General features: G+C 52.8%; 1 protein-coding gene and 1 long non-coding RNA gene across 2 annotated transcripts; one reads left to right on the top strand and one right to left on the bottom strand.

Moving 5' to 3' along the window:
• Positions 1 to 27,676, bottom strand: VPS45 (vacuolar protein sorting 45 homolog). Its single transcript, XM_086768222.1, has 15 exons — positions 27,502 to 27,676; positions 27,265 to 27,399; positions 27,124 to 27,184; positions 25,752 to 25,831; positions 25,192 to 25,260; positions 24,757 to 24,894; positions 24,230 to 24,340; positions 23,073 to 23,207; positions 22,602 to 22,715; positions 21,733 to 21,900; positions 18,783 to 18,941; positions 17,932 to 18,039; positions 17,496 to 17,617; positions 10,581 to 10,712; positions 1 to 599 (listed from the first exon to the last, which is right to left on the bottom strand). The coding sequence occupies exons 1-15, from the start codon at positions 27,592 to 27,594 to the stop codon at positions 512 to 514; spliced, it is 1,713 nt and encodes a 570-aa protein (XP_086624348.1). The 5' UTR covers positions 27,595 to 27,676; the 3' UTR covers positions 1 to 511.
• LOC147597272 (uncharacterized) lies at positions 11,848 to 16,318 on the top strand. The gene is made up of 2 exons (XR_015261242.1): positions 11,848 to 11,898; positions 15,537 to 16,318. It is a non-coding gene; the product is annotated as an uncharacterized LOC147597272 (long non-coding RNA).
• Positions 27,677 to 27,687: the final 11 nt, after the last annotated feature.

Below are 27,687 nucleotides of genomic sequence, written 5' to 3'. Positions count from 1 at the left end.
TTCAGCCAAAATGGGTTATTTAATCGGACTCGGGATATACAGACAGCTGAGCAGAGCCAAGGGCTTCAGTGCCCATCAGCTTCACCTTCCAGAGACGCACACACACGCCTGGGCCAGGACCGTTAGGGACTCACACCGCGTCTTCTGACAATCAGCTGAGAGCACAGCTTTCCCGCGAGCCGGCAGAGCTGCAGACTCAGCTCTCCCGCAGCGCCCTTCTTCCTGGGCTCTCCTGCAGGTTACAATTCCCACTGCGCAGCTGTGTCCCGTCCGGAGCTGTGTGTGTGAGAAGACGATGAGGGTGCTGCAGTCCGGGGCACGTCCTGGTCCATCAGGGCAGACGCCAGCTCCAGCACTCACTGCCCAGACGCTTCTCCTGCCCGTTAAGGTTCCTGGCGTGGATGGGGGAAGCTACAGCAGCGGCGCAGTGCAGGAACATCCAGTTCTGCTCCAAAGCCGTACGGTCAGTCCGTGGAAGCTCCGGATGGGCGAGACATGGTTTCTCCAAGACTCACCGTCTGCTGCTTGACCTTGGCGCAACTTGAGAGCTCTCGGTGCTTCGGCCGCGGAACCCCGAAGCTGTAACTTCCTCAAGGAAGCTGCCAAGCAAAGTTAAGGTTAGCAGAGACAAGAGCCAGCTTTTCACTCACGCAGATAAAAACCAAACACACGGCCTGGCCTCAAGGCTTTGAACAAAACCAACAAGTGCTCTACAGCCTCACAGCTATGGAAACATCTGGTTTGTCCCCTGGTGTCACTGGGATGGGGGGACAGAGTCACTCCTTCATGCACAGTGACAGCCTCAAAGAGAAGATCTGCCCACAAGAGCATGTATCCAACAAAAACCCCAGCCAGGACAGGGATCCTGGTCCCAAGGGCGGTGTCCTTCCCCTCATCCGGCTCATGCCAAACCCAGCAGCTCCGTCCCCGGGGAGGTGTCAGGGCTGAGGGTCCCCAAAGGAGTGTGACAGACACACTCTTCTCCTCCAGTGTAAAAGCAGCGTCCTGAGAGCTGGCACTGGGGCTCACCGTTCCCCCCGCAGTCGAGGGACAGCAGCAGGGTGGGTGGATCACCCTCTGACTGACCCCCTCCTCCAGCTGCCTGCAAGGGAAAATGGGGGGCACCACCTCAGGCTGGGACAGCTCCAGTTAGGAGACAGTAAGCCAAGAGGAAGGAAGTGAACGGCAGCCTTGGAGAACGCTCCCGTTTTCCAGAGACGTACCCTCCCATCAGCCAGGAGGAATTCCGTGAGAGTGCAAAGCTACGGAACGCAGTGACCTGCCCCGGGTATCAAAACCTGGGGCTCCCAGCACGGATCACCAGCTCAACGTCCTCGCTGAAGCCAGCCATTCATCCTTAAACGCTCCAGCCCAGCCGGGAGGTTGCTTGTCTCTCCCGTGCCGTGATCCGTAAGGCTTCCAGGAGGGCAGCAGCTGCTGGTGGGCTCGGCTCAGCGGCCGGGCCGCACTGGCAGCCCCGTAACAAAGCCAGGAAGGCCAGCGTTCAGGCTTGTTTTTCTGCTCACTCTCAGTCTTCCTGTGCGGATGATAAGGCAGGAAGAGGCAGGGTGGAACCCTCCCGCTGAGGCATCCTTGCCATTTCCAGGCCAGGAATTTCTGGGAAGCAGCCCCTTGAGCAGCCCGGGGCACTGCTCGTGCCTCGCTCCCCAGCTCCGCACCCTTGTCCCTGCGCTCACACCCACAGCACGACCGCCCCTCCGATTTCCAGCCGCTTCAGACCACATTCAGACCTAAATAATAACCCACGTGGAAACCTCTGGGCTCTAACCATTCACTCAGAGAATCTCAGAAAAGTACAATGCCTGTGTGCACACTCAGCTTCTCTCTGTGTGATTTTCCAAGGGAACTTAAGGGATTTTGGGGCTAGACCCCAAGGAACTTGTCACTGAGATTTATGTACAGGTTTGCCCTATAAAGTCAAGTGAACAGCTCAACCACCTGGAAAAAAAGGAAAAAAAAAAAGGTTGAAGCAGGCAGGAAGCACGCAGCAGTCAAGGAAAACGTCTGGGAGTCGGGAGGACCGGGCTCCGTGTCCTGCTCTGGTTCAGAGCCTGAAATCCTGAAATGGGAATTCGCCAGAGCGCTCAGTCCTAGCCCAATTCTGTTTCCTCTTACGCCCCGCTATGTCTTCAGGAGCGCAGTTAGGCTAAGCATTTGCTAGTCTGGAAAGTCCCGTTCTGGAATGCCTGTGCAGTGCCTGAAAGCCTTGTATGGACACGGCTGCGGACGCTCGCCGCGCGGCACCGCAGTCGGCAAAGCACTTCTGCTTCACGCAGGAGGGGGCTGCACGGCGCTGGGTGGGGAGGCCAGAGAGACGATTCCTACCTTGATGAGCCTGCAAAATGAATCTCACCCGTTCTGTCCCCAGGCAGCCTTCAAAGGCTGATTTTCTCCCCGAAACACGCCACGGTCTCCAGGCTTACACCTGTCACGAGCGCGGATTCGTGCCTGAGCTGGGTGACGGCCCTGCGCAGCACGCCGAGAGGGAGGTACGCATACAGAGCGGTATTTGCTGGAGCTGCACCACGGTCAGTTGCGTCACGCCTGCGCGCCCGGAGCCTCAGCCCTGCTTCGCAAAGTGCAGCGCGGCTTTGTCCAGCAAAGCGCGCCGGAGCAAGGGAGGCCAAACCTTGGAAACACCGCTGTTTAAATAGGTCTAAAAGTGGGTTAAGGCTTGAGACTAATTCAATCCTTTCAAGAGGGGAAAAAAAAAAACTTTGAAAGAATAGTGCTTCAAAGCTCCTTGCATTGTTTTTGTTTGATTATAGGCTTTTTTACGCTTTTGTACGGCGCTCCTGCCTGCAAAAGGCAAAGGGGAGCGCGGCCTGCCGAGGTAAGCCGTAGACTAGAGCTGAAGCTTGGAGTTAGTCCCAGTTTCACCAGCAAGCGACAGCTCACTCCTGCCTTCGCCGCTGCTCCCCACCTCTGTCTTTGGCACGACCGGCGTACCCCGACCCGACCGTCTGCTCCTGAGCGCCGATACAGCTCCGGAGCGGACACCGGAGCAAGACCGCTGCCAGTGAACCCTCACGTGACACCCAGATCATCTCTCGAAGTCTCTGAAGCCAAAGGAGCTGCGACGACTGCGCGCAACACGAGCTCCGGCCCGCTGGCGTTACCTCATCGCAGTTCCTTACCCCTGCCCGTCGCTGCAGTTTGGGAGGCAGCTGAATGCTTTCCGAAACCCCAGCAACGCTCCCACATCAGAGCTAAGGAGGATTTGTTACCAGGAAGATGGTTACCCGGGCAATGCGACACAGCGCTACCAGTTTGTAGGTTGACTCACTCCTCCTTCACTATGCTATCGAGTTAGCTGAACATAAGTGTTTAAAAAAAAAAAGAAAAGAAAAAAAATCAGGATATACCACGAATCCTACAAAAATGTGATTCCCCTAAGCCAGGTTTCAAATAGGTCTACCTGCCCAGGTTGTGAATCATGGGGGTTTAAAAAAAAATATTAAAAAAGAAAATCTCATGTAAATGCCTGCAGCAATCTCCAGACCTCGCCACGGCCCCGTTTAGAACTACGCGTCCTGGGGGGCAGCAGCCTGACTGGGAAGAGGTGCGCAGGAACACCGCTTGCGCCGTGGCCATCCAGCTCTGTGCTCGCAGCCTGCCAGCCGGCGCTCCTCCCGTGTTATTTTTAGGCGTTAGAGCCAGGCAGACCGAGCTCTTAGCAGAGGATGACTTGCTTTTCTTTTTAAAGGGGACTCCTGTTCACTTGCTAGCTGGAGAGAAAGTTTCTGCCTGCGGAGAGGGAGGTGCAGTGAGACGTTGTCCCTTCGTGCCTCAGGAAGGCCTCAGAAGCTGAGCGTTGCCCGCGCAGGCCTCCCCATCTGGGGTGCAGCCGGTGTCCGAGCCCAATTTCCACCTGCGGCGCAGAGGTGAGCTGGGGCGCAGTGAAAACGCACCGTGCTGCGGCCGCCGTGATTTCCCGGGACCCCGAGCATTCTGCGGGATGCAGCAAGCGTCTAGCGCCGCGGTCACAGCTGCTCCGGCCGGGAACGCCTCTGATCGGAGCGCGAACACCAGACCCCAAGGAGAATGTGAATGGGTCTCTCCGCTCCGCTCCAAAGCCTCCCTCCCTGCGCAGCAGGCCGGAGCGGCGGCTGGCCCACGCGCTCCTCCCGTCGGCCCAGGTACGCAGGGAGCAGGCCCCCGCGCCGCAGCCGCGGCTGGCACGGCCGGGCTGTTACTGGAACTGGGTAAGTGGGTCAGGCGAGACAGCCCCTGGATTAGTCACAGCAGGTTTGTGCTCAACCTGCGCTCCGGATGAGTCAGCCCCACGCGCCAGATGTTCCTCCTGGTCTCGGGCTTCCATTTTCAGCCCATTATTGATCATTTTTTAACCCTTTCTCCTCCAAACCCAGCAGAATTTCCCTGAAATCCATTGCTGTGCAGGGAAAGAAGGGAGCTGGCTGCCCATGGGACTGGCGGTAAAATTGTTTCCCGACAGCAAGGAACCAGCTCCCTCACTTTGAATTTTCTTCGGGAAGCAGGAGAAGCCAGAGCCACTTCTCTCCAGCTTTCGGCACCGAGAAGGGGAGCAGTTAGGAGGCGCTGCCAGCCACATCGGATGCTCAAAGTCTGGCAGTTACGTTCTTTGCTTTGCTCTCTCTGCCCTAATGCCCGAGATGTCTTTACATTCTGCATTTTGGTGTGAGCACACAACACTTCACAAATGTTAACTTCAAGAGTGTTTTGGAGAGCAACTGAAAACCCACAGACTGAACTCCAGTTTTGCTCAAATTCGTCTGGTTCCTGCAGGTCGTTACAGAGGTTGCTAAGGAATGGCACCAAGCCAAGAAAGAACTCTCACTTTCACCATTAATATGATTTAAATACACATTACACATGTATTTTTTAAAGAACCTGTGCTTAATCATCCCCAGCTTTCAGCCCTTCCGTTACAGCTCGTTATGTTGCAGGGAAAAAACCAGCCAGGAGCTCTGCACACTCAGGTCTTGGTTTATCCAGTGGTTCCACCCGTGGCCAGCCGCGACGGCGGAGCTGCCGCCTGAGTCCCCAGCGCCAGTTCTCCGTGGAAGAACTGCATTAAGTGGGCAGATGTGGCATTTCGATCTGTGTACGCCGGGCGCAGCTCCGCAGCGAGCCGTTGCCTAGGCTCGTCATGCGGGAAACCGCACCCGGGAAGGCTTTCTTACCTTTTTGACAACCAAGTCAGAACAGAAGTATTTTTAGTAGGGCTGCCAAAATTTCAGAAGTAACAGAGGCAGCCGATCTGGTTTGATTAGAAAAACACTGCAAATGCCTTGACAACAACAGAATTTTTTCACCCTGCTAGTGTTTCTCAAAGCCTCACCAAACGCGTATCTGCGCGCCCTCCTAGACTGAACAGCGCGAGGGTTGCCTGTTACCGGGAGCAGAGGGAAAAAAGAATGAAGTCCATTGAGATGGGACAGATTTAAGGCCTCATCTGCAGCAAAACCGAGCATGCACAACCAAAGAGATCCTCTTGATCTTTCGATTTCTGCATTTCTCTGCCTTTCATCGCTTGACTTTGCAGCACCCCCGCTGCTTTAATGCATTTTTTTCTCACAACTCTTGGTTGCAGCCAGGAAGAGAAGACCCAAGCCGCATTCCCGACCCTGTCACCGACTGACCTGCCCACGGTGATGGCAGGAGAGGCGAAGGAAGGGTGCACTAGATGATAGATTTATCTGTTTCAAGTAGAGGAGGGAATTTTTCTCACACTTTGTGAAAGCACTGGGATTTTTTCGAACAGGGGGATAAACTCCAACAGCACAGCCTGTCAGCCTCTGCAGCCTGATTTATTTATAAGGAGTCCCTCGGACGACACGCCTCATTTCAGGATATGAGCACTGTTATCAGACGCCTGTCCCTGTTTTCCACCTATAAGGATATAAATCCATAAAGATCACGAGGGACAGACTCTCCTCAACACGACTGTGCAGCGTAAGGAAACTTCAAACAGGTACCTGCTATGCCCGCTTCGAGACCCTCTTTGCAAACACAGAACGTTGTATTTTTCACCCCCACATTTTAAAGCATCTACTTAGCGTATATTGACGGGACAACGCAGATGGTCTCTTAAACAGATAAGCTTCCCGCAAATACACAGCTCGAACAACGTAACCGGCTCCGCAGGCTGGTTTGTCTCCTGCTCTGTAAAAAAAGCGGAATGGATAGCCCTTAAGCCATCCCCCAGCCCATAAACACAGCTGGTGATCACAATTTAAGTTGGATTGGTAAGAACAATGAAAGCGCGGGATTAGTGTGCTTACACGGGCTGCTCAGCGCATTAATATCACAATCTCCTTGTTGATTGTGGCGTATCAACCCTAATCCGGCAGAAATAAGCAACAGTTCATTAAAGGCAGGCCAGCGGATTACTGGAGGAGTTGGGACACAATAAAATCTAGGTTTCCCCACACGAGACGCCGCGGTGCATTTGCTGAAATGTCTGCGATCCTCATGCACTTTGCTCGGATTGCGGTCAAACCTCAGCGGACAGGAAACGTCCTGAGCGGACAGGCTCACTCCACCGCACAGCCCGCTCCTCCTCCGTGCGCGGGGCTAAGCAGGCAGTCTTCCCTCGAGAAGGGCTCAAGATGACCGCCTCCAAAGTTCTAATTTTTTATTATTATTCATGCCGCCTCACATCATTAAGGAAATCTTATTCAAGCCACAAGGGAAAAGCAAATCCTGTGGGGCAGGGCATGGGACCCTCGACAGTCCTCACCCCGGAGTTCCCAGGACCTCGTAGCAGTCAGCCCTTAAAAAGCAACAGCCTCTTTTTTTCTTTTTCTTTTTTTTTTTTCAATTCATTCTTTGAAGTGCAAATTCTGATCCTATACCCTAGTTTTTCAGCAAATAATTCAGAGGCACCAAAACACAGTGGCGGCAGAAGCCCTAACTAGCTATGTCACTCGTTACAGCCCAAATCCAAATCGCAGCGATGCAGCTGCGAATCTTGAACTTCACAGAGCAGAAGTGAGAGACAGTCCCCGCTCAGAGACCTTCTGGTGCAAACAGAGGAGAAGGTCACCCAGCGTCACTGAACAGGTCAACAGCAGAGCTGGGGTGGCAACCTAAAGCTCAAACCATCTTCTCACACCCTCCTGCTCGCCGCACTGCTATTTTCCTCCTCCTACTCAAAACGCTGCCGGTGAGTTTTCTCCGCTTCCCCCCAAAGTGATGGGTTTTGCTGAATCTGCTACACCAGCACGCTTCTGGGGCAGGGCTTAACCTGCAGTATGGTGTGAAGAACACCACCATCCCAGAGCTCTCCGTGTCGCTTACTCTGGTTTTTGTGATCAGTGTGGCGCGATGAGAGCACCAGCCAGGTGCTCAGCACAGATGCTGGCAGAAGTTCGATGCCGGCGTGTTGGTAGGTGTCAAAGTCAGCCTCAAGATGCACTGAGAGCTTACAGGGGAGCCAGGCTGAATGTGAACCTGGGTTTATCTGCCAGCCTTACAAAATGACAATTTACTTCAGTCACAGAGCAGCTACTCTGCCTGCTGATCTCTGTTCCTTACTATCTAGGCTTGCCTAAACCGGGATTTAATTCAAAGGCTACTTTGTAAAGCAGCAGGCTGAGGAAGCTGGGCAATTTGAGCCGGAATTGGTCGATATGTGGGCTAATACAGACTTGCCTTTGTAACCCAGTTCATAAAAGCAATTTGCTTCTGGGCCAGCAGCAGTGCAGGAGCTTTCCAATCATCTGACATTAAGCTGAAGTGAGGGCCCAGTTGCAGAGCGAGCATTGCGAAGTTGGAGGGTTTGGGCATTTTTTCTGAGCCAGTGATGATGGGAACCACTGGATTTCCTTGCAAGAGAATTGTTACTGCTTCGTGCAGGCAGCTTTGGAGCCTGAGGATCCCTTCCAGGCATGAAAAGGAAGGGCAAAAGTGCAGGGATTTTATAAATATCACAGCGGGCCCTGATGCAGCAGCGCTGCACGTATATGGTCTGGAAACCACGCCATTCTTTAGCCTGCTCACTACACTCGAGTCCACCTGTCAGTAACTGAGATCAGCAAAGCGCCTGACAGCTGTATTTCTGACCCGCCACGCCTGTGCTGTTAATGGTGTGTGTTTCCTGAACTCCAGGAGCCTGCTGAGGCACCCAGAGCTGTTAGCTCGGAAAATTTCATCCCCAGTGCTGAGACCCGTAACTTTTCCTTCCTGTTGCAGAACCGCATTGTGTTTGATTTCTGTGTGGCAATGTTGAAGCTCTCTTTCCACGCCAGCTCAGAGCAGGGTGCTCTCTTGAAGCTGGACAATGCCAGGAACTCTCCCAGGACTCAGATTTCACCACGCTTCCTGCAGCAACACATGGGAGAGACGTGGCTCACCTGTCACATTCCTGCTGTTACTCTCCTTCCGATAACCCATCGGCTCCCAGCCTCGGCAGCGTCACTGCGAGCAGGGACAGGACGGTGCGGTGGAAAGGAGCAGGGCACGTAACGGAAGCATTCATGCTGCTTTGCTTTGCTAGCAACAATTCGTGCTGATAGAAAACAATCCCCGGTGTCATCTAAATTTCCACCTGTGCTCAGGTACTCAGATGAATAATTTGGGTTCAGGAAACGCTATTTGGATTATAAACCAGACTTTTCATAGGAAATAAACTGTTCTGGTTTTGTTAGTGAGGGGGGGCCTAAGGTGGTAGCTTCTGTAGGAAACTGCTAGAAGTCGCTCCCCTTTGTTCAGTGGACTCGGCCGGGCCTAGAGCGGACCCGCTGCTGGCCAAGGCCGAGCCAATTGGTAGCAGAATGTCCCGTGATAACGCCTCTGCGATAACGTATTTAAGTAGGGGAAAACAGGAAAAAGAGGGAGGAGAAGATGTGAAGCAGCTGAGCGGGGGGCAGAGAGGGGGAGGCGCGAGCCTCGTGGGCCTTGCAGGCCTCACCCTCTGGCCTCCTGCCGGGCAGCCGACTGGGCCCAACTCGGCCCGGCCTGGCTGCAAGAAGTGGAGAGGAGCAGTTGAAGTGAATAAGATGTAAAAAGGATCCTGAGAGGCGTCTGCCAGCCTGTTGTGAGGAACGGCTGCAGACGCCAAGGTCAGTGAAGGAGGAGGGGGAGGAGTAATGCGGCCCCTGGCCAAGATTCCTCTGCAACTCGTGGTGAAGACCATGGTGGAGCGGGTTGTCCCCCTGCAGCCCATGGAGGCCCACGGAGCAGCAGAGATCCACCTGCAGCCTGTGGAGGACCCCACGCCGGAGCAGGTAGGTGCCTGAAGGAGGCTGTGGCCCGTGGAGGGCCCGCTGGGACAGCTGTTCTAGAGGGACTGCACCCCGTGGAAGAGATGACCCACGCCGGAGCAGTTTCACGGAGGACTGTGGCCCGTGGGAGGGACCCCACGCTGGAGCAGAGGAGGAATGCGAGGAGTTCTTCCCCTGACAATGACACAGCGGCGTAAAACAACGCGTGATGAACTGACCGCGACCCCCATTCCCTTTTCCCCCCCCGTGCCGCTCGGGAGGGGAAGGTAGTAGAGATAATGTTAAGCCCGGGAAGAGGGAGGGGTGGGGGGAGGTTATCTTGTTCCCTGTCTCATTCTCCTGCTAATTTTAGAAATAAATGAATAGTTTTCCCCAAGTCGAGTCTGTTTTGCCCGTGACGGTAACTTTAAGGATTTCTCCCTGTCCATATCTCAAACCTCGAGCCGTTTTTCTTATATCATCTCCTCCTATTCTCTCGGAGGGTGGGGGGAGCGAGAGAGAGACTGCGTAGTCTGGTCCCGATCGGGGCTGAACTACGACATAAACCAACAGGAATTTTTGGCCAGCCATAGCAAAGCAGTTGCAGGTTTCTTTCTGTGCAAGCCATCCGACTCCGTAAATCCTGACAGAATCCTTAGGAATGGCTCACTCAGCTCAGCGCAGGGGATGTGAAATTCCAGCAGCATTGCCTGCCACGAACCCTTCCAGCTCCACCAGTTAGCTGCTGGAACGCCCCAGAGCCAGTGACCTAGGAAACCAGTGAGGCTCAGCGTGGTCAGCGCTCCCCGGTGTTGCTCAGTTCCTGGAGGGATAAGACTTTTGTAGAAATGTTTGCCCCCCCAAGAAAGGCAGCTCGGAGCGTACGGCAAACCAACGAGGAAAGCTCCGCTCTCCAGGGAGCAATGCAAAAGACACAGCCAATACTCTGCGGGCTTGTGGGCAGCCGAGAGCCTGCTCGCAGCGTAATCACCGACTCCGTGCTAATCACAGGTACATTAACTCCACTGCTGGCAAACGCGCTTGCTCCAGATTTCAACAGGAGCAGGAAGACCACAGCCAGTTCTGAATTCCTGTGTGCTGCACTGGTTTCTCATCCATATTAGAGCGTGTGACAGATTACAAGCAGGAAAAACTGAACACATCTACTTCCCTGCCCTTGAATCCAGTAAAATGTCCATTAAACCCTCAGCTTGGTAATACGTCCCTCAGCCATCGTGAGCGGAGCTGTGCTCGGACCATTTACACACACCTCTGTGTTTTACCGCGCCGGGGAGATCCCTCAGGCGTCACAAATTCACGCTCACATCAGCGGTTTTACCGCAGAATGCACAGTAACGGAGCCGTTATTACCTCTTTGTGTTGTGGATCGTAGTCCCCCCGAGGACGACGCGCACCCCCGGGTTGGTGCGGTTCAGGTTGTAGACGGTCAGTGCCTCCTCGTAAGTTGCCCCCCCGATGATGAACACGATGATATCTTGGGGCCTGCAAGAAAGACACAAATGTTGAGACGGGATCAGACCAAACAGGGATAAATCCCGTACCCCTCACGGGTGCTGAGGCAACGATCCTGACAATTCCTCTCCCCAGACGATTCCTCTTCCTCTCCCCAGACCGTGTCTCTTGTCTCATTGCTGTGATGCGCTGGGCTCAAGACTGACAACAATGAGTAGCTCATTAAATCACTTTTAAAACATTGTCTCTCCTAAACATTTACACAACGTGCTAACGGTCCTTAAAAGCCTCCTCAGCGACGCCCACACGCTGCATCCCTGCGGAGCTCCACCATGACACATACGCCGATGTTTAATGCATGACTGAGGCACTGCTGCGGCTGTGAAATTAAGATCAATGCAGGAGTCAAACGAGGACAACAGCGGTGCTTCAGACCTCTTCGGCTCGCTTTGAAGGGCACGGATCAGCTGCAGTTTTGCTGGCTGATTAGAGAACTACTGGGATTTACGCGTACGTTTACCTCTGGGGTTACGTTCCCTAGCCAGCCTAGAAATCTGGGATGTTACGGAGGAGTAGTGGGAGGGGAAACGGGGGAAGGAGGAAAGTGCCTTCATCCAACAAAATACAAAACCAACCACATGCCCTGCACACTCTGCTCGTGCCACCCTCCCCAACAGCTTAAGTTTTCCGCTCTCAGGGATGGCAGAATGTGCTTGCAACCTGTGAGGCAGCTCTGCTTCCAGCTGAGAGAACGATTTCTGCAGAACCTATAGCGAAAAGGTGTGGATCGCATCCTGCCAGTTACCCGCTCGAGTCAGAGTGGTCAGGTCTCGGCACAATTAACTCTGTCACAGTCTCAAAGTTCGTCTCTCCGTTCCAGGCAGGCACTTCTGCTAGAACGCAGCCGCGCGCTGCAGCGGTGGGAGCAGCAGGCATTCACCTGCTCCGTCTGTGCATGCTCTGGATCAGCGACAAAGCAAATGGAGCAGGAGACAGCGGCACGCACCTAGACTGCGTCTGTGGCTACTCCCTGCTGAGAAGCCAACCTGCAAAGCCCTCGACACACTGTCCAGAGCAGCAACACGCACGGCGGAAGGATGAACGCCAAGGAATCCCTTCCTGGCATCCCGAAACAGGCAGTACTACCACGAGCAAAACTGTGTCTGCTCACAACAAGCGTGTTCGCCATCCCTGCCCTTGGAGGGGATGCAGAAAAGTAAGAAAAATTAATGGAAAGGATAAGAAAAATTCATGGAAAAGATTAGCACACATCCCTTCCCAAAGTGGTCTTTGTTGCCAATAAAATCCCAAATCTAAGTCTTTTCAGCAGGTTTGGTTTAGGTTTGCATAAGATGATTTGGACAAAGGGAGATTGCGGAGACGCTGCAGAAGGTGCCGGTAGTCTCCCTTTGCGGGGTGGAGAGGGAATACTGCCGCCTCGACGCCTGGAACGGGGGAACCCCATCATTTCAGGCACAGCCTCTGGGGACATGCAGCATTGCTAATGCAACACCAAAGTTGTTGCACTCAGTACAGCTCTTCCCCAGGTACTACACCATTTGTTATCCTTGGGGACTATAACAATTCTAATAACGGCCAAGACTTCCAGCTGCAGTTTACTGCACAGCTTCCTTGGAAAGAACAAGCCTCAGAGTGGAATCCTTGGCAGAGAAGCCCGCAATAGTGGAACGTGCTGTATGAGATGCTTTACGCCTGCACTCTCCGGACAGAGCGACAAGTTTTACCCTGCTAAACTACAACATGATTCAGCCCTGCCAGCCAGGAGCAGCGGTGTAGGCAGTGCTGCCCTCGGGATTTCAGCAGAGCAGGCTGTGCCGTCTCTGCTTCCCTGCCGGCGCCCCGGGATTCGGTGTGCCCATCGCTCCCTACGCCGTGTCCCCGGCACGGGAACAGCCGGTGAGATCCACGCTGCAGCCTTACGATCAGCAGGTTTATATAGCACCCGCACACTCCGCTGCGTGGGTTCAAAGGGCTCGCTGAGCGGGCGGAGGGTTTTGCACTCTGGTGACAGCACAAGCCGCCGAGCCAGCCCAGGGGACAGCGGAGCGCTGCACCGTGTCTCTTCAGCTACGTTCAGGGATATGGCTTTGGAAACTCGATGCAAATGCTCCCGAGTCTTTTGGGGAGGGAAACCAGAGGGAAGGGGAGGCACAGCAATGAGGTAATCTGATAAACTGCTGTTAGGTGTCAGAAAAACTACTCCTAAAATCTCTACAGGCCCACTTTTATTGTGCTGCATGTAAAAGATGCGCTGAGTAGGCCATGCCATGGTTCGCTTCTTAGGGAGAACGTCTTTTAGGTTGAGAAAGCTGCACCTACCTGAAGTCCTCCAAGTCCGGTTCGACCTTGAGGATTACCGTTACTAACGGGATCGCTGGGCATCAAAGAAACAAGCCAGGCAATTTCTCACCAAGAAGCCTTGTGCAGGCTGAAATTCCCCTCTGCCAGGTGCTGTACAAAACAGGAGTAAGAAAATGGTTCCTTTGCCCTTTTTGTCGTTTCCCTACTTTTCATGAAGCAGATTGTACTGTCCAGCTCGGGAGGCTCAGCTGCCCAGCGACGCCATCACAAACTGCAATCAAATTTCTCTGCTGTGCTCAATCACAGCACGTCCGGGTTACGTCTTGCTTTGTCGCTGCCTGTTAGCAGCTTTTGCTGGGGGGGAGAATCTTTGTATCCAGAAAAACCTCCACTAAAAAGGTGTCAAAGGGATAGAGCAATCCAGAAAGGATAATCAAAGAGACCCAGCATGGGGGAGCTGGTGTCTATGCTGGGCTGCAAACTAAACTGGTACTCCTCACCCTGCAGATTTCTCCCAGAGCAGAAGCGAGCGGAGCCACGCACAGGCCGGCTGCCACAGAAAGAACGAAGAGATCTCGGGGTTCCCGTGAAGTGCCCGGGGAATTCCTGCTTATAGCAAGGGCAAATAATAAGCAATTTTGGAAGAGGAAGAAAGTCCAAGACTGTTACGGGATTAGTGGGAAAGCAATCTCCAGCAGCGCTCGCTGCAGCTGCTGCGCTGCTCAGGCCCCGTTTGCGGAGGTGGCTGTGCATCTCCTCGGGTTAACTACCAGTTTAACAGCTAAACGCTCCCACCCTTCAGGCGGGAGGGTAAAGCAACTTCCTTGAACAAACAAGGGCATGGTCAGAGTTTGGCCTTAAAAAACCCCCACAAAATGCAAACTGTACTACACACAAGAGAATATGTACGATCTAGGAACAGCGCTGCTGTCCCTCATCGTCAGGGCTGTTACGTGTGAGCGCAGATGAAAACGCGTACAGCCCAATGGTTCCACGGCCCAGGCTGCAGGCTGGTGTTCCCAAAAAAGATTTTATACTCGCTGCCTGAGGAGACACCTCACCCATCCCTCCAGCTGTGTGTCAGCTCTAGGCATTCCTAAACTCTCCCTCTCCTCCAGCAGTCAAGAGGAACCTTCTCCTCACCAAAATTGGTGGGAGAAAGATCACGTCCAGTCAAGAACACTCCAAACTAGACGGTATCGGCGCGTTCTCATCTTCCGCGTTTAAGTCTGAACGGGGACGGGCTTTCAGACAAGGTGGCTTTCCAAGGTTTGTCAGTGAGCAGGTGAGTGATTTGAGGGAGACAGGGAAGCAGCCCAGTCCCATCGGGATCCCCGGGGAGCAGCACGCCTTTTCCTGCTGCTGTTTCCTAGGCTGCTGCCTCCTAGGCTGCTGCCTGGCTCATGCAAAATGTTGAGTACCTGTGTTTGGTTTTAGGAAGCATGGCAGCGACAGAGCTGCCTTACGGTCTGACGACAAACCTGCTGTCGTGAGAAGCGGACTCCAGCCACCTTAGGGAAGCATCGGCAGGTCCAGTTGGTCTGGTCAGGACAAATGAGCAAAAATCCCAGGTCAAAGCATAAACACAGCAAAAGCTCCACCCCAAGGGGAGGCTGTGGCAGAGCCGGACGAGCAGAGCGCGCCGACGGGGTCGCAAACCTTGGGAGGCATTTCGCACGGCGTGTGACGCAGCTGGGGCTCCCGCACGCTGCTGCGATGGAGAGAAGCTTTGGGAACTTTAGGAGCTAGTACTTTCCAGCAGCAAGGTGGAAAGGGCTGCAGGCTGACGGCATACGCGAGAAGGATGATATTTAACACAGCAGGAAATAAAAGAGAAGCAAAAGAAAGCAGAATTGCTTATTGCTCTCTGCTAGGAACCCTGCTCAGTGCTTTGCAAAGATTCCCTTTCCTCCACTGCTGCCAATTTCCACAGCTGAATTTCAACCAGGAGCTTTCCTCCCTCACAACACTGTCATGCTTAATACAGAAAGAAATAGTTAAAAAGAATCCTTTCAAATTCTTTGCTGCTCAAGCAACTGCGTGCCTTTGATCAAAAAATACAAAGCCTTTCGCCCTGACCTTCTGCTGAACTCCCGCCAATCACTGGAACGTCGTCCTCTGGAAGCAGAGCGCACGAAGGCAGCGTAGCCCGGTTTGCCTTGGGCTGTGATTTATTACACCAAGTTTGGTGAAATTATTCAATTTAAATTCCTCGCTCAATTGGTTTGGCACTAAGGCAAAACCATCAAGTGGGCCTTTTTCTTCTGAACCTGGTAACTGAAACCTGATTTTAGCTGAGCCCCTATTTTCATGATACTGAAATATTCATACCTGAGAGATAACGCAGTGCTGCGGCCCCCATTTTATGCAGCAAGTAAAGACCAGACGCAAAAGTATTTACATGCCCATTTTTTGTCACTTACAAACTCTCATTCCTACAGCTCCTATGTCTTAAACTCAACAAGATCAACCATTCCCACCAGGAAACAACCCTAATAACGACGCGCCCTTATGTTTTTGATCATTTTGCAGACACCTGACCCAGCAGCAGCACTGTTGGACCCGGCCGCCATCCCGAGGACACTCCCAGACCAAAGGAAGACTGTGAGAAATTGAAGAGAAAGAACAGTTTGGAAGCTCTGCCTTCACATTTTGAGATTCACTGTAACAAAACGGCAAGATTCACGTCTTTTAGCTAAGAGACAAGGCTGTAGCCACCGCAGAGAAAGAAGGGAGGTGCAAACTCCATTTCCCTTCAGTTGAAGGTAGGAATTAAACCCTTCTCACGCTCCCCCAAATAAATTCCTCACATGTTCTTTGTAGCAGGGTTCTCAGGGACAGGTTGCCCCTTACTGGAAACATGTAAAGAGGAATCTAAGTGAAAAACAGCTCAGGAAAATATAAGTGGGAATTGAAAAAGATAAGATAGCGGTCAGAAAACCATTTGCTTCTGGTTAGCTCAGAACAAACTCGGGTCGGGGTGCCTGGCTGCAGTCCCTGCGGCTCTGCAGGTCACATTTCAGATCCACCAAAAACCGCATCCCTCAGCCTCTTCGTGCTGGGCTGAAATCCATCTCGGTCAAGAGCGGGTGTCGAGGGCAGGGAGGACGGCATTTCTGTTGCTGGGGGGCTGGATACTTCACACCTATTAAAACCCCCCACCCACTTTATCCAAAATTCACTCTTTTATTTTAAAGGGAAGATCTGGAGGAAGGCAGGTATATTTTTGGTCTACCAGGGACACAGAAATGAGTTGTTTCTTGTATGACTATAATTCTGTCTTATTCATAAATAAAATTATTAACGTCCCCTGCTGTCAGCCTGGCATGGGACTTGGATGCCTCTCTGCTACAAAATACATTTTTGCTTTCATCAGATGGATTGAAATGCCCCAGGGCAGGGCCAAGGAGGCAGAGCAGAGTGTGTGTGCATCTCAAAGAGAGCCCGACGTGAATGCTCGCTCTCTGGCACGCTTCTGCCCCTCCCACCGCTTGACACTGCTGAACCTCGGTCCCCATGTCTGCTTCTCTCCCGCTCCAAAGGAGTCTGTAGTTTTCATTTAACCCAAACCGGTTAAATTAGTGAGAATTACTACCTTGGATTTATTTTCTGCTTCACTAAAAGTGTGGTGGTTGCTGATAAAAAGCCAATCACGTGCAGCGTGTGAAGGGAATGATGATTGTTCTAATGCTGGAGGTAAAATATCTTCCACAAAACCTCCAAAAATTTAACAGGGATCGGAGAAGATTCAGAGAATCGCTGTGATGACCTCACCACAGATCACCCAAAGGAAGGAAGGCCACAGCAGGCTCTTCTACTCGAAGGAGACCACCACTAGGAATAAATACCCAACCAGCACGCTGCAGAAGCTTAACTTGATTTACAGAAAGGAAACTGAGGTGCCAAAGAAAGGAGTGATTTGTACAGAATGCCGTTAGAAGAGGACTTGTCGTCTTCTCTCTGCTGACTGAGGCCCATATTTACCTTTAATGACTTCATTGCCAACAGATTAGCTGAGCTGCAGCAAAGTCAGCGAGAACTGGACAGCAGAGTTCCTTTCAATTCCAGTTATCAGCCATATTCAGCAAGATCCCATTCTCATCAGGAATAGTAACTGGCTCAGAAGGGAGAGCTTGCCGTTGGACTATTTTTGGTATTCTACAAATAAACGCCAGATGGCAGGGAATGAAGTTAGGGGGCATGATGAAATCCATCATGTGAACATCCTGGCAGCTTGGTGCAATGGCTTCATCCTTTACCTGAGCCCTTACAGCGGGACCGTCACATCCTGGCCAGCAGGAAAGGACAACAGTCTTACCAGCCCTCTCCAGGGCGCCTATTTGAGAATACAGGGAAGACCGACACAATCAAGACATTTCTCTGCCCAGCCGAAGTTTTGTTCATCAGCAGGCAAACAACAAAGCGAGTGGCAGCACTGGGAGGAGCAGATATATTTCCCTTCCAAGCTCTGCCCAAAAAGACCCCACATACCTGTCCCGGAGGGTGTTGGGACCCAGGTAGGGGTACTGGCTGTCCTTGAGTTTTCCTTTGATGAGCTGATCTAGTGTTTCTTGAAGGAGAGGCTGGTGTTGCGTATACACGTTCTCGACACCCTGCAGCACAGGAGAAGCTCTTGTTATGAATTAATACAGCAAGGCAGCAGGCTGAGAGACCAGCAGAGGCACCTAACGGAGCACCATCGTCTGATGGATGCAGCAGGTGTTAACCACTGAGGTCCAGATTTAGAGAGGCTTTTCAGCAACCAGCTCCCATCGCCTTCAATGAGAGTCATGCCCTGAAAGCCCAGTGCACTCACTATTAAACTTCTGAAAGCCGTGACACGTGGCGCTGCACTGCATGCGAGTCCTGCTCCGAGAGTATAATTTTGACTAAAACTATCGTTATCTCATCTGCGGCAGATCCATACCTTCAGTCCTTTGAGGAACTGTTTGGTGATGGCTACAGCATCCTTGGGGCTGAACAGGTCACTGCCGCGGACTCGCTTCCCTCCGTACTCCACAACGGCAGACACGAGCTATACAGAGAGAGGCAAAACCAGAATCCTGTTAACCAGCTTCCAGTTTTTGTCTGGTCAGGCTCAATGGGGGTACTGGGACAACGACCAAGCAGTCAGGGAGATCGATCCCAAGCACAGAGAGGAGCAAGGGAAGGGAAGAAGTATTCCCCGTATCCACCAAGCAAGCCAGTCTGCCCTGACAGTGCCTGCCTAAGCAGAGAGGCTTTCATTGCCACAGTCTGCTGCAGTGATAGCAGATCTTCCCCACAACGTGACATCATCCTGCTTCTCCACCTCCTCTCCAGCTGCTCCCTGCATTTGCCAAGCGCTGCCACGCTCTCCCTCCCAGCCAAGCTCCTCGTGCAGGCTCCAGGAGTCCTTTGCTGCCACTATCGCCTGTTCAGCTGGAGCCGGGGTGGGGAGGAAGAGGGGAAGGAGAGAGGAAGCATCTTCCAGGCCCCATTCACGTGCCACGCACCCATCCCAGCAGACTCTTGGCATGCCTGCCATCTCGGCTTTATCCGGTCCTTCATGATACCACTGATTTTGGAAATGGCAATTAAGTCATTAGTTATGCCTTTTAAAGAAACACCTGCAGGCCCCAGGCCAGCTCAGGGTTCTTCTCGCAAGGTGCGGTGCAACAAAAAAGCATTCTGCTAAACTAAAGCCAGCAAGCTTTACACCGATCAACACTGATTTTCCACCTCTGGGCCCTCCTGTCCCACGCGTTCATCCAGCTGACGGAGCAACGCCGCAGTTACCTTTCGGTATTTCTCCGACACGCCCCTGTTCCTGAGATCCGTCATCAGCCCTGGCAGGCTGTTGCTGCTGTGCCGCTCGTAGTGCAGGGCGTAAAGCATCACCAGCCGGGCAGCGTCGAGCTCTGTCACCTTGGGGTTCTGCAGGAGGCGACGCACGTTCTGCAGCAAGACAGAGAGCAGCAGTAACGGAGAGGCCTTCAGAGGACGTTAAATCACAGTCATATCAAGCCCACTGCCTAGCAACAAAACTGCAAGCGGGAGGAATGCGAGAGAATTAAATTGTGTCGTAAGCCACACAGCCCAGCGTCTTGTGTGCTCTGCGGTTCGATTTACTGGAGTACGATGGAGTGCAAGGTGCTTGGGGGTCTTTTCACGAAGCTGGGCATTCCTAACGCAGTTCTGTTGCCCACTCTTACCTCTCCAGAACACGCAGCGGGGCGAGCCCGGGTTAGCGTGTCCCTCCCCAGAACGGGGGCATCAGCAGACACTGACAGAAACCTCTAACCTCTGCCCTTCCCCTTCCACCCTGAGTAGAGCCCAGCTGGCTCAGAACGCCCGCTGCACGCCGTTTACGCTCCAGGGACTGCAGGCAGGCTGTGATTGCTTGGGTAAGTTGACAATTGGCCATGTAAGTGCTGCTGCTCCTCACCACAACAAAAAGCACTTATTTCCTCTCTGCAGCCTCCCAGGCGTTGCGTGGAGTCCGAGAGCGGAGATAACGGAGTTCACAGAACAAACACCAGAGCCCAGCTTAGGTGAGCACTGGGAGCAATAAGCTTCTTCACGCCGAGCTTCGAGACGGATTTCAAAGAGCAAGCATCAGCTACCAGATGTGTTTGCAGACATCTGGTTAGGGCTGGACAGGTGCTCTAGGACACAGCAAAGCCTGAAATTCTCCCTGCGCTGAACATTAAAGGAAAGCAATCGGCCGGTATTAGCTCAAATGCACGGGAGCAGAGGAACCGCCAGTTTTACAGTTGCAGGAACGGCAGTTCCAAGAGACAGCTGGAACCAGTTAGGATTTTTTTCCACTCTCTAAGCATACGCGACCTTCAAACACTCCAGAAGTCCCAGCATATCTCTGCAGGATTCTCCCACCCTCCCAATACAGGTAGGCAACGTGGAAACCTTCAGCGCACAGCTGTGAAATGATGCTGTGAGGCTGTTGTTATTTACCACGCCGACTCGGCTGTATGCGCTGTGATTTGTTTGACTGATGCAGACTAGTTACAAAAATCCAGGAGAAACCCCTGGCTTTGAGGAGGATCAACAGGTTGCCATCAGCCTTGGTAAGGGCAGGAATTCACCGGTGAGGGAAGGGACAGAGTCCCGCAGAGACGTTAGCTTGCGAGATTTTTGATCCTGTGCTGGCAGCGCAGTGGCGATGCCTATGTCAGTGGGAAGAGTGTCCAACAGAAAAGCTATTGTCCGTCCAAGGAGATGGGACTCAAAACCTCCCATTCATCTCTCAAGGCTCATGTACTATGTCAGGATTAATAAGAGACCAGGGGAAGAACAACCAAAAATGTACTGTACTCAGGGGCCCTAGGCCACCAGAGAAATTAACAATTGCTGAAGTTACATCAGCGGGAGAACAATTCTGCCTTTATTTCGCGCACTGGCTCATTCTTCATTGTTTCTGTGGCCTTGCCCCTTCGCTGCCATTAGGAGACGGCAAGAGGGAACAGCCTGGGGCGGCGCAGCTGAAGAGATACTGATCTCTCATGTAGAAGGATGCCAGTTCCACAATTTTGTGCTCATTTCCTAGCTGCTACACATTTTCCAGTTGTTAGATATACACATGTGGCTGTAAGCAAACTGCAGGCAGCTCCTCTGCTTTAAAATCTGCAGAAATCCCCAGTTAGTGTGGACTAAACGGGGACTAAAGCTGAACTAGCACCAGGGCAGACCCTGCCGTGAGCTGTGGCCCTCGGTGGGGCCTGGCCTGCCCGCGGCTCTGCCCAGTTCCCAGCCCTGCCTTCACCCTGGCACTGGTAACGCAACGGCATCGTCACCTGAAGTTCACATCATCCCTTTCTTCAACGAACCTGAGATAACTCAGTGAAAGGCAGACCAACATTTTCCAAAGTGGTCTGTAACACAGCGCAGCACAGACGTGATGTGCTGAGGGACTGGAACTCAAATATTTGACTCTGAACCTGCAAAAGCTTGATCTGCAAATGACAGGGTGAGAGAACCCGAGAGGCCGTTCTCAGCAAATGCACTTTATGGCATTTTCCCACTTCAGTGCTCAGCCAGCTGAATTCTACCAAATATACGCTATCGAATCGCATCGATACGCTCGCCAGCCTACGTAGCTGCGATGACGGCTACAGGCCTGTCCGGATTCACGGCAGGCTGAACTCTGCTGTAGTACAGTCACGCTCACAACGCTGCTCTTTCCCCTCACTGGTCAGCAGCCCCAGTTCATCCCTGCTGACATACTGTGAGATACTGGGTCAGGTCATGGAATCCACCGGGCCAGCACGGGGTCAGAACTGCACTCTGTACTATAACAGAAGTCCCTGTTAGGCTTTTCCAGTTCTCTTTGCCAAAGAAATCTTTTTTCTAAGAGGCTTTCCACTGTTTTTTATTTAAAAAAAAAAGTTAAAGCCAGCACCTCAGTGTTGTTTTTTTTTTTACTGGTGCCTGCACAGGCAGCCTGCCAGAAGCCACGTGTCTGCCTGGAATGAAGGAATGTTGTATTGCAAAATGTAGAGACAGAATTTGCAAAGATGCTTCTCAAGCCAGTTACTAGCTATGATTCATCCCTATCGGAGCTGAACAGGGAGGAGAAGAGCAATTCTAACATCTAATGTCCCAGCCCTGCAGGATATCTGCATGCAGAGCTCCCACTGAGTTTCACTATCAAACTTCCACAGGGGGGTTACAGGATCAAACCACTGAGACCCAGACACGGGATCAAGGGTGGGTTTTGAGCCCCAGGTACCTGGAGAGCGCTGGAGTGGTCATTCTGGCAGGCCAGCTCCTGCTCCACTTCAGACACCTCCAGCAGGTTCCGCTCACCCACCAGTCGAGAGAGCTCCCCGACTACCGTCACGTGCTTCGATACGGTGCCCGACATCTTCTTGAACTGCGGGTAATTCTCCACAAATGCCTGCAACGGGGACACCAAAGCAACCGGCTCTTCAAAAGAAAAGCAAGAGATGGCAGATGCGTGCAGCCCAGCGATAAACCGTACAAACTGATTTGTGTCAATACACGCAAGATCAGTGCGGGCGTATGGATGATCAGGCACCTTGGCCCCGGGAGCACACAGGATTTCTCCAATTCAAGATTTCTGGAAGGCGTGTACTTTTTATTTACTCTTAAAATAAAAGGATTCAGAAAGTATCTCCAAAGACATCACCAGGATTCTTCACGTGTTGAGCAGTGACTGAATTAACAGCCTGTGCTCTGAGCTGCTGCCCAGGGACCCAGCTCAGACGGAAGGCCCACGCAGCCATACTGGAGTAAGCCAAGCGCTTAAACCAGAGCTCACTGGTTCAACTGTAGGGCTGCAGGATTCCAGCAAGCTCTAAGCAGCAGCTTAGGGAGCGGTCAGCATAAGCAAGTTTGCAGACCACGCTGCAGTGGTGCAGAACGGCCTGTCAAAGTGTTTGGCCTACAGTGAAGAACCACTGCAATGCACACAGTGCAAAAGGGAGGTTCCTGCTGCACAAAACCAGCACACCACAGCGATCTGAACTGGTGGTACTGGTAGCGCGGACTGTCAGTGTACAGACAGCGGTGATCTGCACTGTCCTGCAATGGATGGGCTTTAAAAAGTCCCATCAGTTACATGCAGATTGTCTGTACCTTCATATCTGCTATGGATTCCAGCTTCTGCTGCTCCTTAGGTTTCCTCCTCTGGAAATCCTCCATGAGATTCTTGATGTTGCTGCCAATCTCCGCAAAGTTCAGGTACATGTTCTGCACGGAACAAGATAGAGGTCTGAGAGAAAGCCGTTCTAAGGCGAGTCTTGATGCCACTGGAACAAAGCAGCACTCCGTGCCCAAAACCCTGCAGTGCCGTTGCGCATCATCTCCCTGAGAGCCACGCGTGAGCAAGCAGCTCCGCCATTGGTCTGGGTTTGAAATAAAACCATGGAACGGACATGTTATTGCATGTCAGGTGCTACTTGCATTGCACATTGATTTTCACCGCATGCATAAGCAACACGGTACATCACCACCCCGCTGCTCAAAGTCATCGGAAAGTTCCTTTCACGTGGCAAAACGGAGCACGGACCCTGGTCCCCAAATGAAGGTCCCCACCGAGACACCTACGTTGGCGTAGAACTCATCGTTCTCTGCAGACAGGACCACCTCCCGCAGATCCTTGCTTATCCCCGGTACCCGCGAGAGGTCGATGCGGTTGTTGTTAATCCCCAGCAGCTCGTGAACCATAGCCTGGTACGTCCACTAGCGAGGACGGCAAGAGAGAAAGGCAAATGAGGACCTCAGAAAGGCAACAAACAGCTGTGGAACATGTATGGATTTCAGGCTGAGCTCAAAGCGAGCCAGTTTACATCCCTCTGGTAACACACAGCAAATCCAAAGTGCGCATTTCTCAAACTTTTGCCGCAACGTTACAGTAATAAATAAATAAATATTACTGCTGTTATAATCAGACGTTGGCGAGAGGCGCTGATGCGAACAGAAAGGAACAGCACCCCATTCCAGGGTGCTACTATAGACACATTCAGAAGACAGGACTCTCTAAAAGGAGAGCAACGGGGGTGAATATTCCTGCCCAAACAGGTCTGTTTGCCACCACTGTCTCCCCCTCCTCCGCTGTGAAAGGACATGTGGTTTTGGCTGCAGAGGTTCCGCAGTTACAAACTGTACGATTTCCTACGTGCGCCGTCGCTTCTTGCGCAGCAGCAGGAGTGTGTGTTCCTGCACGACAGTGAGTTACTGTATTTATCCTGGGAAGCCTAATACTAATCTAGAGAGCAAACTGGAAGCTGATCAGAGCACCGACAGGCCTGACACTCCGTTTACATTCATCTGAATCTCTCTTCTGGATAGAAGCAACGCCCATCAAGAAGAGAGGGAGAAATACACCAGTGCAGGGTCACCCAAAGCTGAGTACGCCTGCGGCCGCACAGCCTGTCCAGGGAAACCCTTGGAAAGGGCGCTGCCAAGACGCGAGGGCTCCAGATGCAAAGCGCGCCTTACGGAAGCGCAATGCCCTGCTTTCCCAGGGTGCTGCCTACATCTGCCAGCGAAGCCAGCACACACTGTGCTCAGCAGTCTGAAAAATCAGGCTGTGAGATAAAAAAAGGGAATTCAGAAAGAACGGGGCAGGGGGCCATACTTTTTACCTTTCAAATATAAACCATGCCCTGCCAGGGCGTGAACTCCAGCTTGCTCTGAGGCTCTGGGCGCTTCCAGAGCTCGCGTTCCTATCTCAGCCCTTGCACAACCGCCTCATGGTTCACCTGGTTCAGAAGTGGGGTGATGGCATCGTCAGAGCGGTCCAGAATGAGAAGTAAAGGAGGGACCTCAGTGCGCCGGAAGTCAAACAGCTCGTACTCTTTAGTGATGACTTGCTGTCCAAAAAAAAAAAAAAGAAAAAAAAAGCCACTTGATGTTACCTGGAAAATGTTTCCTCTTGGTTTGGATACAGATGAACAAAAAGTGAAGAGCTGGTGAAAAATAAGTTCTGCTGCTATTTTAGTCTACAGTGCTAACGAAGAAATAATACCTGCTCTCAAAAGGCAGCAGATAACCCACTGCAACTTATACACGCGCAGGAAATTCAGTTCTGCACCTGCTGTTGGGGTGGGAGCAGGCAGAGATGAGGGATGTGATCTGCCCAGAGCCGCGCAACAAAGTAAAGGACAGAATTTACAGGGCTTGGCTGAAAAAGGGTATTTCTCTCAAATGGATTGATATGTAAAAAAATTAAACTAAATTTAAGTACATTGCCAAACATATTTCACAGGGCTGGAGGTTCCCGCCATACCTTCACGCACTCAGCGAGCCTCTTTGCCGGCTCAGAAGAGAGCTGGTACCGAATCATGGGGCACTTCTTCAGAGACAACAGCAGAGCCGTCAGCCCTTGCGTTGTCCTGGACAGCTGAGCCGGATCCCAGTTGCGACCCTGGAAGGAAAGGCTGCATCTCGTACGGATGCTCCGTCCCCAAACTTCTCACCTAAAGTTTTATTTCTACGTCTTCAAGTCTCACAGTAAACCGCAGTTTGACTGAAGGAGCAGGCACACGGGGGCCACAGTCCGGATTCCCTGGTGCTCCTCTCCTTCCCAGTTCCTTGGAAGGATCAGCTGCCCCCTTACAGACCCTCAATAGCAGCCCAGCACCGCACCCAGCTTCTTGTGGCTACTGGTCTCTCTGTTAACCACAAACCAAGGCCCCGGAGGTGCAGCAGCTTTTTTTTGTACCTGGCAGCAGCCCAAGAGGTTGAGAGAAAACACGTGTGGATTCACTGCAATGTAATCGCCGTAGAACTCCTGCCAACGAGTGAAAGCAAACACAGTTACATGTCTTGCCAGCCCTTATTCAGCCTACAAGAGTTCCAGCATCGGCCACATTAACACTGAAGCCCTAAGCAACGCACACACATTGACCCTGATCATTTCTCTTCCTCCCTGCCCAACCCCTCAAACCCCGACACGTGCGCTGACAACTCCCCTGCCACCTGTATTTTTCCAGCACGTAGCTCTGCAAATCTTGTGAAACGCAGAGGACAGCAGAACCAGCAGCGGCTCTGACAACTGGAGAGCGGGGAGACAGCAGACAGGGGAGTTTTTCTTTCTTTTTACTTTTTAAGCCCACGTGAATGTTCATCTTTTCTCCCATCCTAGACTGTTGCACGGTGCTGCTGCGTACTGATTGAGAATTAGAGAGTCCTCTCCCTGCCACGCCCGAGTCTGTTAGCTTGTACCTTCCCTTTGCTGGTGCTTTGGGCTTAGGAGAGCTGGTTAAAATATTGAAAATTCACCTGAACTTCAGCCACAACTTCCTGTTCATCGGCCTCAGCCAGTGACTTGACGTCGCTCTTACTGATCACGTTACTGAAATCTGAAGGGACACAACAGCGAAAGAACAGTTGGGCTGTGCAAGGGACGGGTAACACACGAACGCCCCGGAACAGCACGAGCAGATTACAGACCTGCAATTATTACCCAGACATTATCATCCAGAAGTTACCTCACGCGGATACCCTGAGCCAATTCCCTGTCCCACTTTCTGCCGCTGGTGCCAGTATCCAGTGACTGCAGCACCGGATCAGCACATAGCGCTCACGGATGGATTAAACGCCCCGCGGGACGCGGCAGCGTTGGAAAGGCAGCACTGGCTCGCTCGCCTCCTCTCCGTGGCCTAACATCTGCCCAGCTAGGCAACACCATGCACAGCCCGGTTGTGGTCAGTAGATTTGTATGTGTAAAAGAGAAATAATATCAAATCACACCCACATCTCGCTGGGGCGCCTCTGCGCGACGTTCCTGCAGAGCAGCAATGACATCTAGAGGCCGCTTCAGCTCATTTCCCAGGATCTCACCACGCCATACCTGTGCTGGAGGACTAGACTTCAACACAAACCCAGCTGCGGTTGTTCTGCTTAACTTCCAAAGCTACAGAATATTCTGTGGCACGAGCAGGACACGTGAGAAACACCTGCCTGAAGCGCCAGGCATTAGAAGATGCCGTGCAGCAGGAGTAGTCCAACGCTGGGATGTGAAGTCTGTCCTAATCCTGCCTCTGAATTATTTGCCTTCATGATTTGGGTGAGTGTCTCATCAAGTGCATCTCAGTTTTCCTTACAAAAATGAAGGCGTCAGCCTTCTTTCATGTTCATGAAACAACATGAAGCTTTAAAATCCCAGAAATTGTTATGCTGAGGGTGCACTGTCCCAGGTTGCCCAGAGAGGCAGTGGATGCCCCATCCCTGGAAACATCCCAGGCCAGGTTGGCCGGGGCTCTGAGCAACCTGATCCGGTGGGAGATGTCCCTGCTCCTGGCAGGGGGGTTGGGCTGGGTGGGCTTTGAAGGTCCCTTCCCACCCAAACCGTTCCGTGATTCTGTGATTTCCAGGGATAAGCCATACCAGAGGAATGCAGATTTGTGGTGTTGCTTTGCAAAGACCTCTTAAGAGTTGCTTCAGTTTAATTATTTGATCTGATAGGTATGTACCCTTTGCTAAAAGAACGTGGTGACCTAAACAGCATAAAAACTAGGGCCCACGCGTTCTCAGTGCTTCAGGCCAGTCAGCGGGCGCGGGCACAGCGCCTCACGTACGTATTTCCCACTGGCCGTCAGACCGGTGTGCGGCGGGCGCGCCCCACGTCCCGGGCAGACCGGGCCATACTTACAAACGAAATAGATGCTGTACTTCGGCCTCCGCAGCTCCTGAATGAGGAACTCCACGTTCTCCTGCGCAAAACCAGCAGCATTTTTAAAATCGAGCGGGCGCGAAGGGCAGGGCAGGGCAGGGCGGGCGAGGGCTGCCCTACCTTGGTGGGCCGCAGGAAGCAGATGGCCTTCAGGTGCTTCATGGGCTCTCTGTTGGGGGAGTCGAGGCGCTCGAAGAGGTACACCTCCTTCTGCAGGATCTCGGACTGCGTGTACACCATGCTCACCGCGCCGGTCTGCGGGAAAGGCGGCAGCGCCCATCACCCCGCGGCCTCGGGCCTGGGCCCCGCCGCTCCTCCGGGCCCAGCCGCGGCCCCCGCCCCGGCCCCGCCGCTCACCGTCTCCCGGTCCATCAGGAGCACCTTCATGCCCGGCCCGCTGTCCTCGATCATCTTGGACACGTACTGCTTGACGGCCAGCACCGCGTTCATCTCGCCTCCGCTCGGCCCGGCGCGGCCCGGCTCCGCTCCGCCGCCCGCCGGGACTCGTAGTCCGCTCGCAGCGGGGAGGGCGGGGCGGGGAGC

The sequence above is a fragment of the Chlamydotis macqueenii genome, chromosome 28, assembly GCF_036417535.1.
Source record: "Chlamydotis macqueenii isolate bChlMac1 chromosome 28, bChlMac1.mat, whole genome shotgun sequence".
NCBI classification, from domain to species: Eukaryota; Metazoa; Chordata; class Aves; order Otidiformes; family Otididae; genus Chlamydotis; species Chlamydotis macqueenii.
This window is presented reverse-complemented; position numbering and strand designations above follow the sequence as displayed.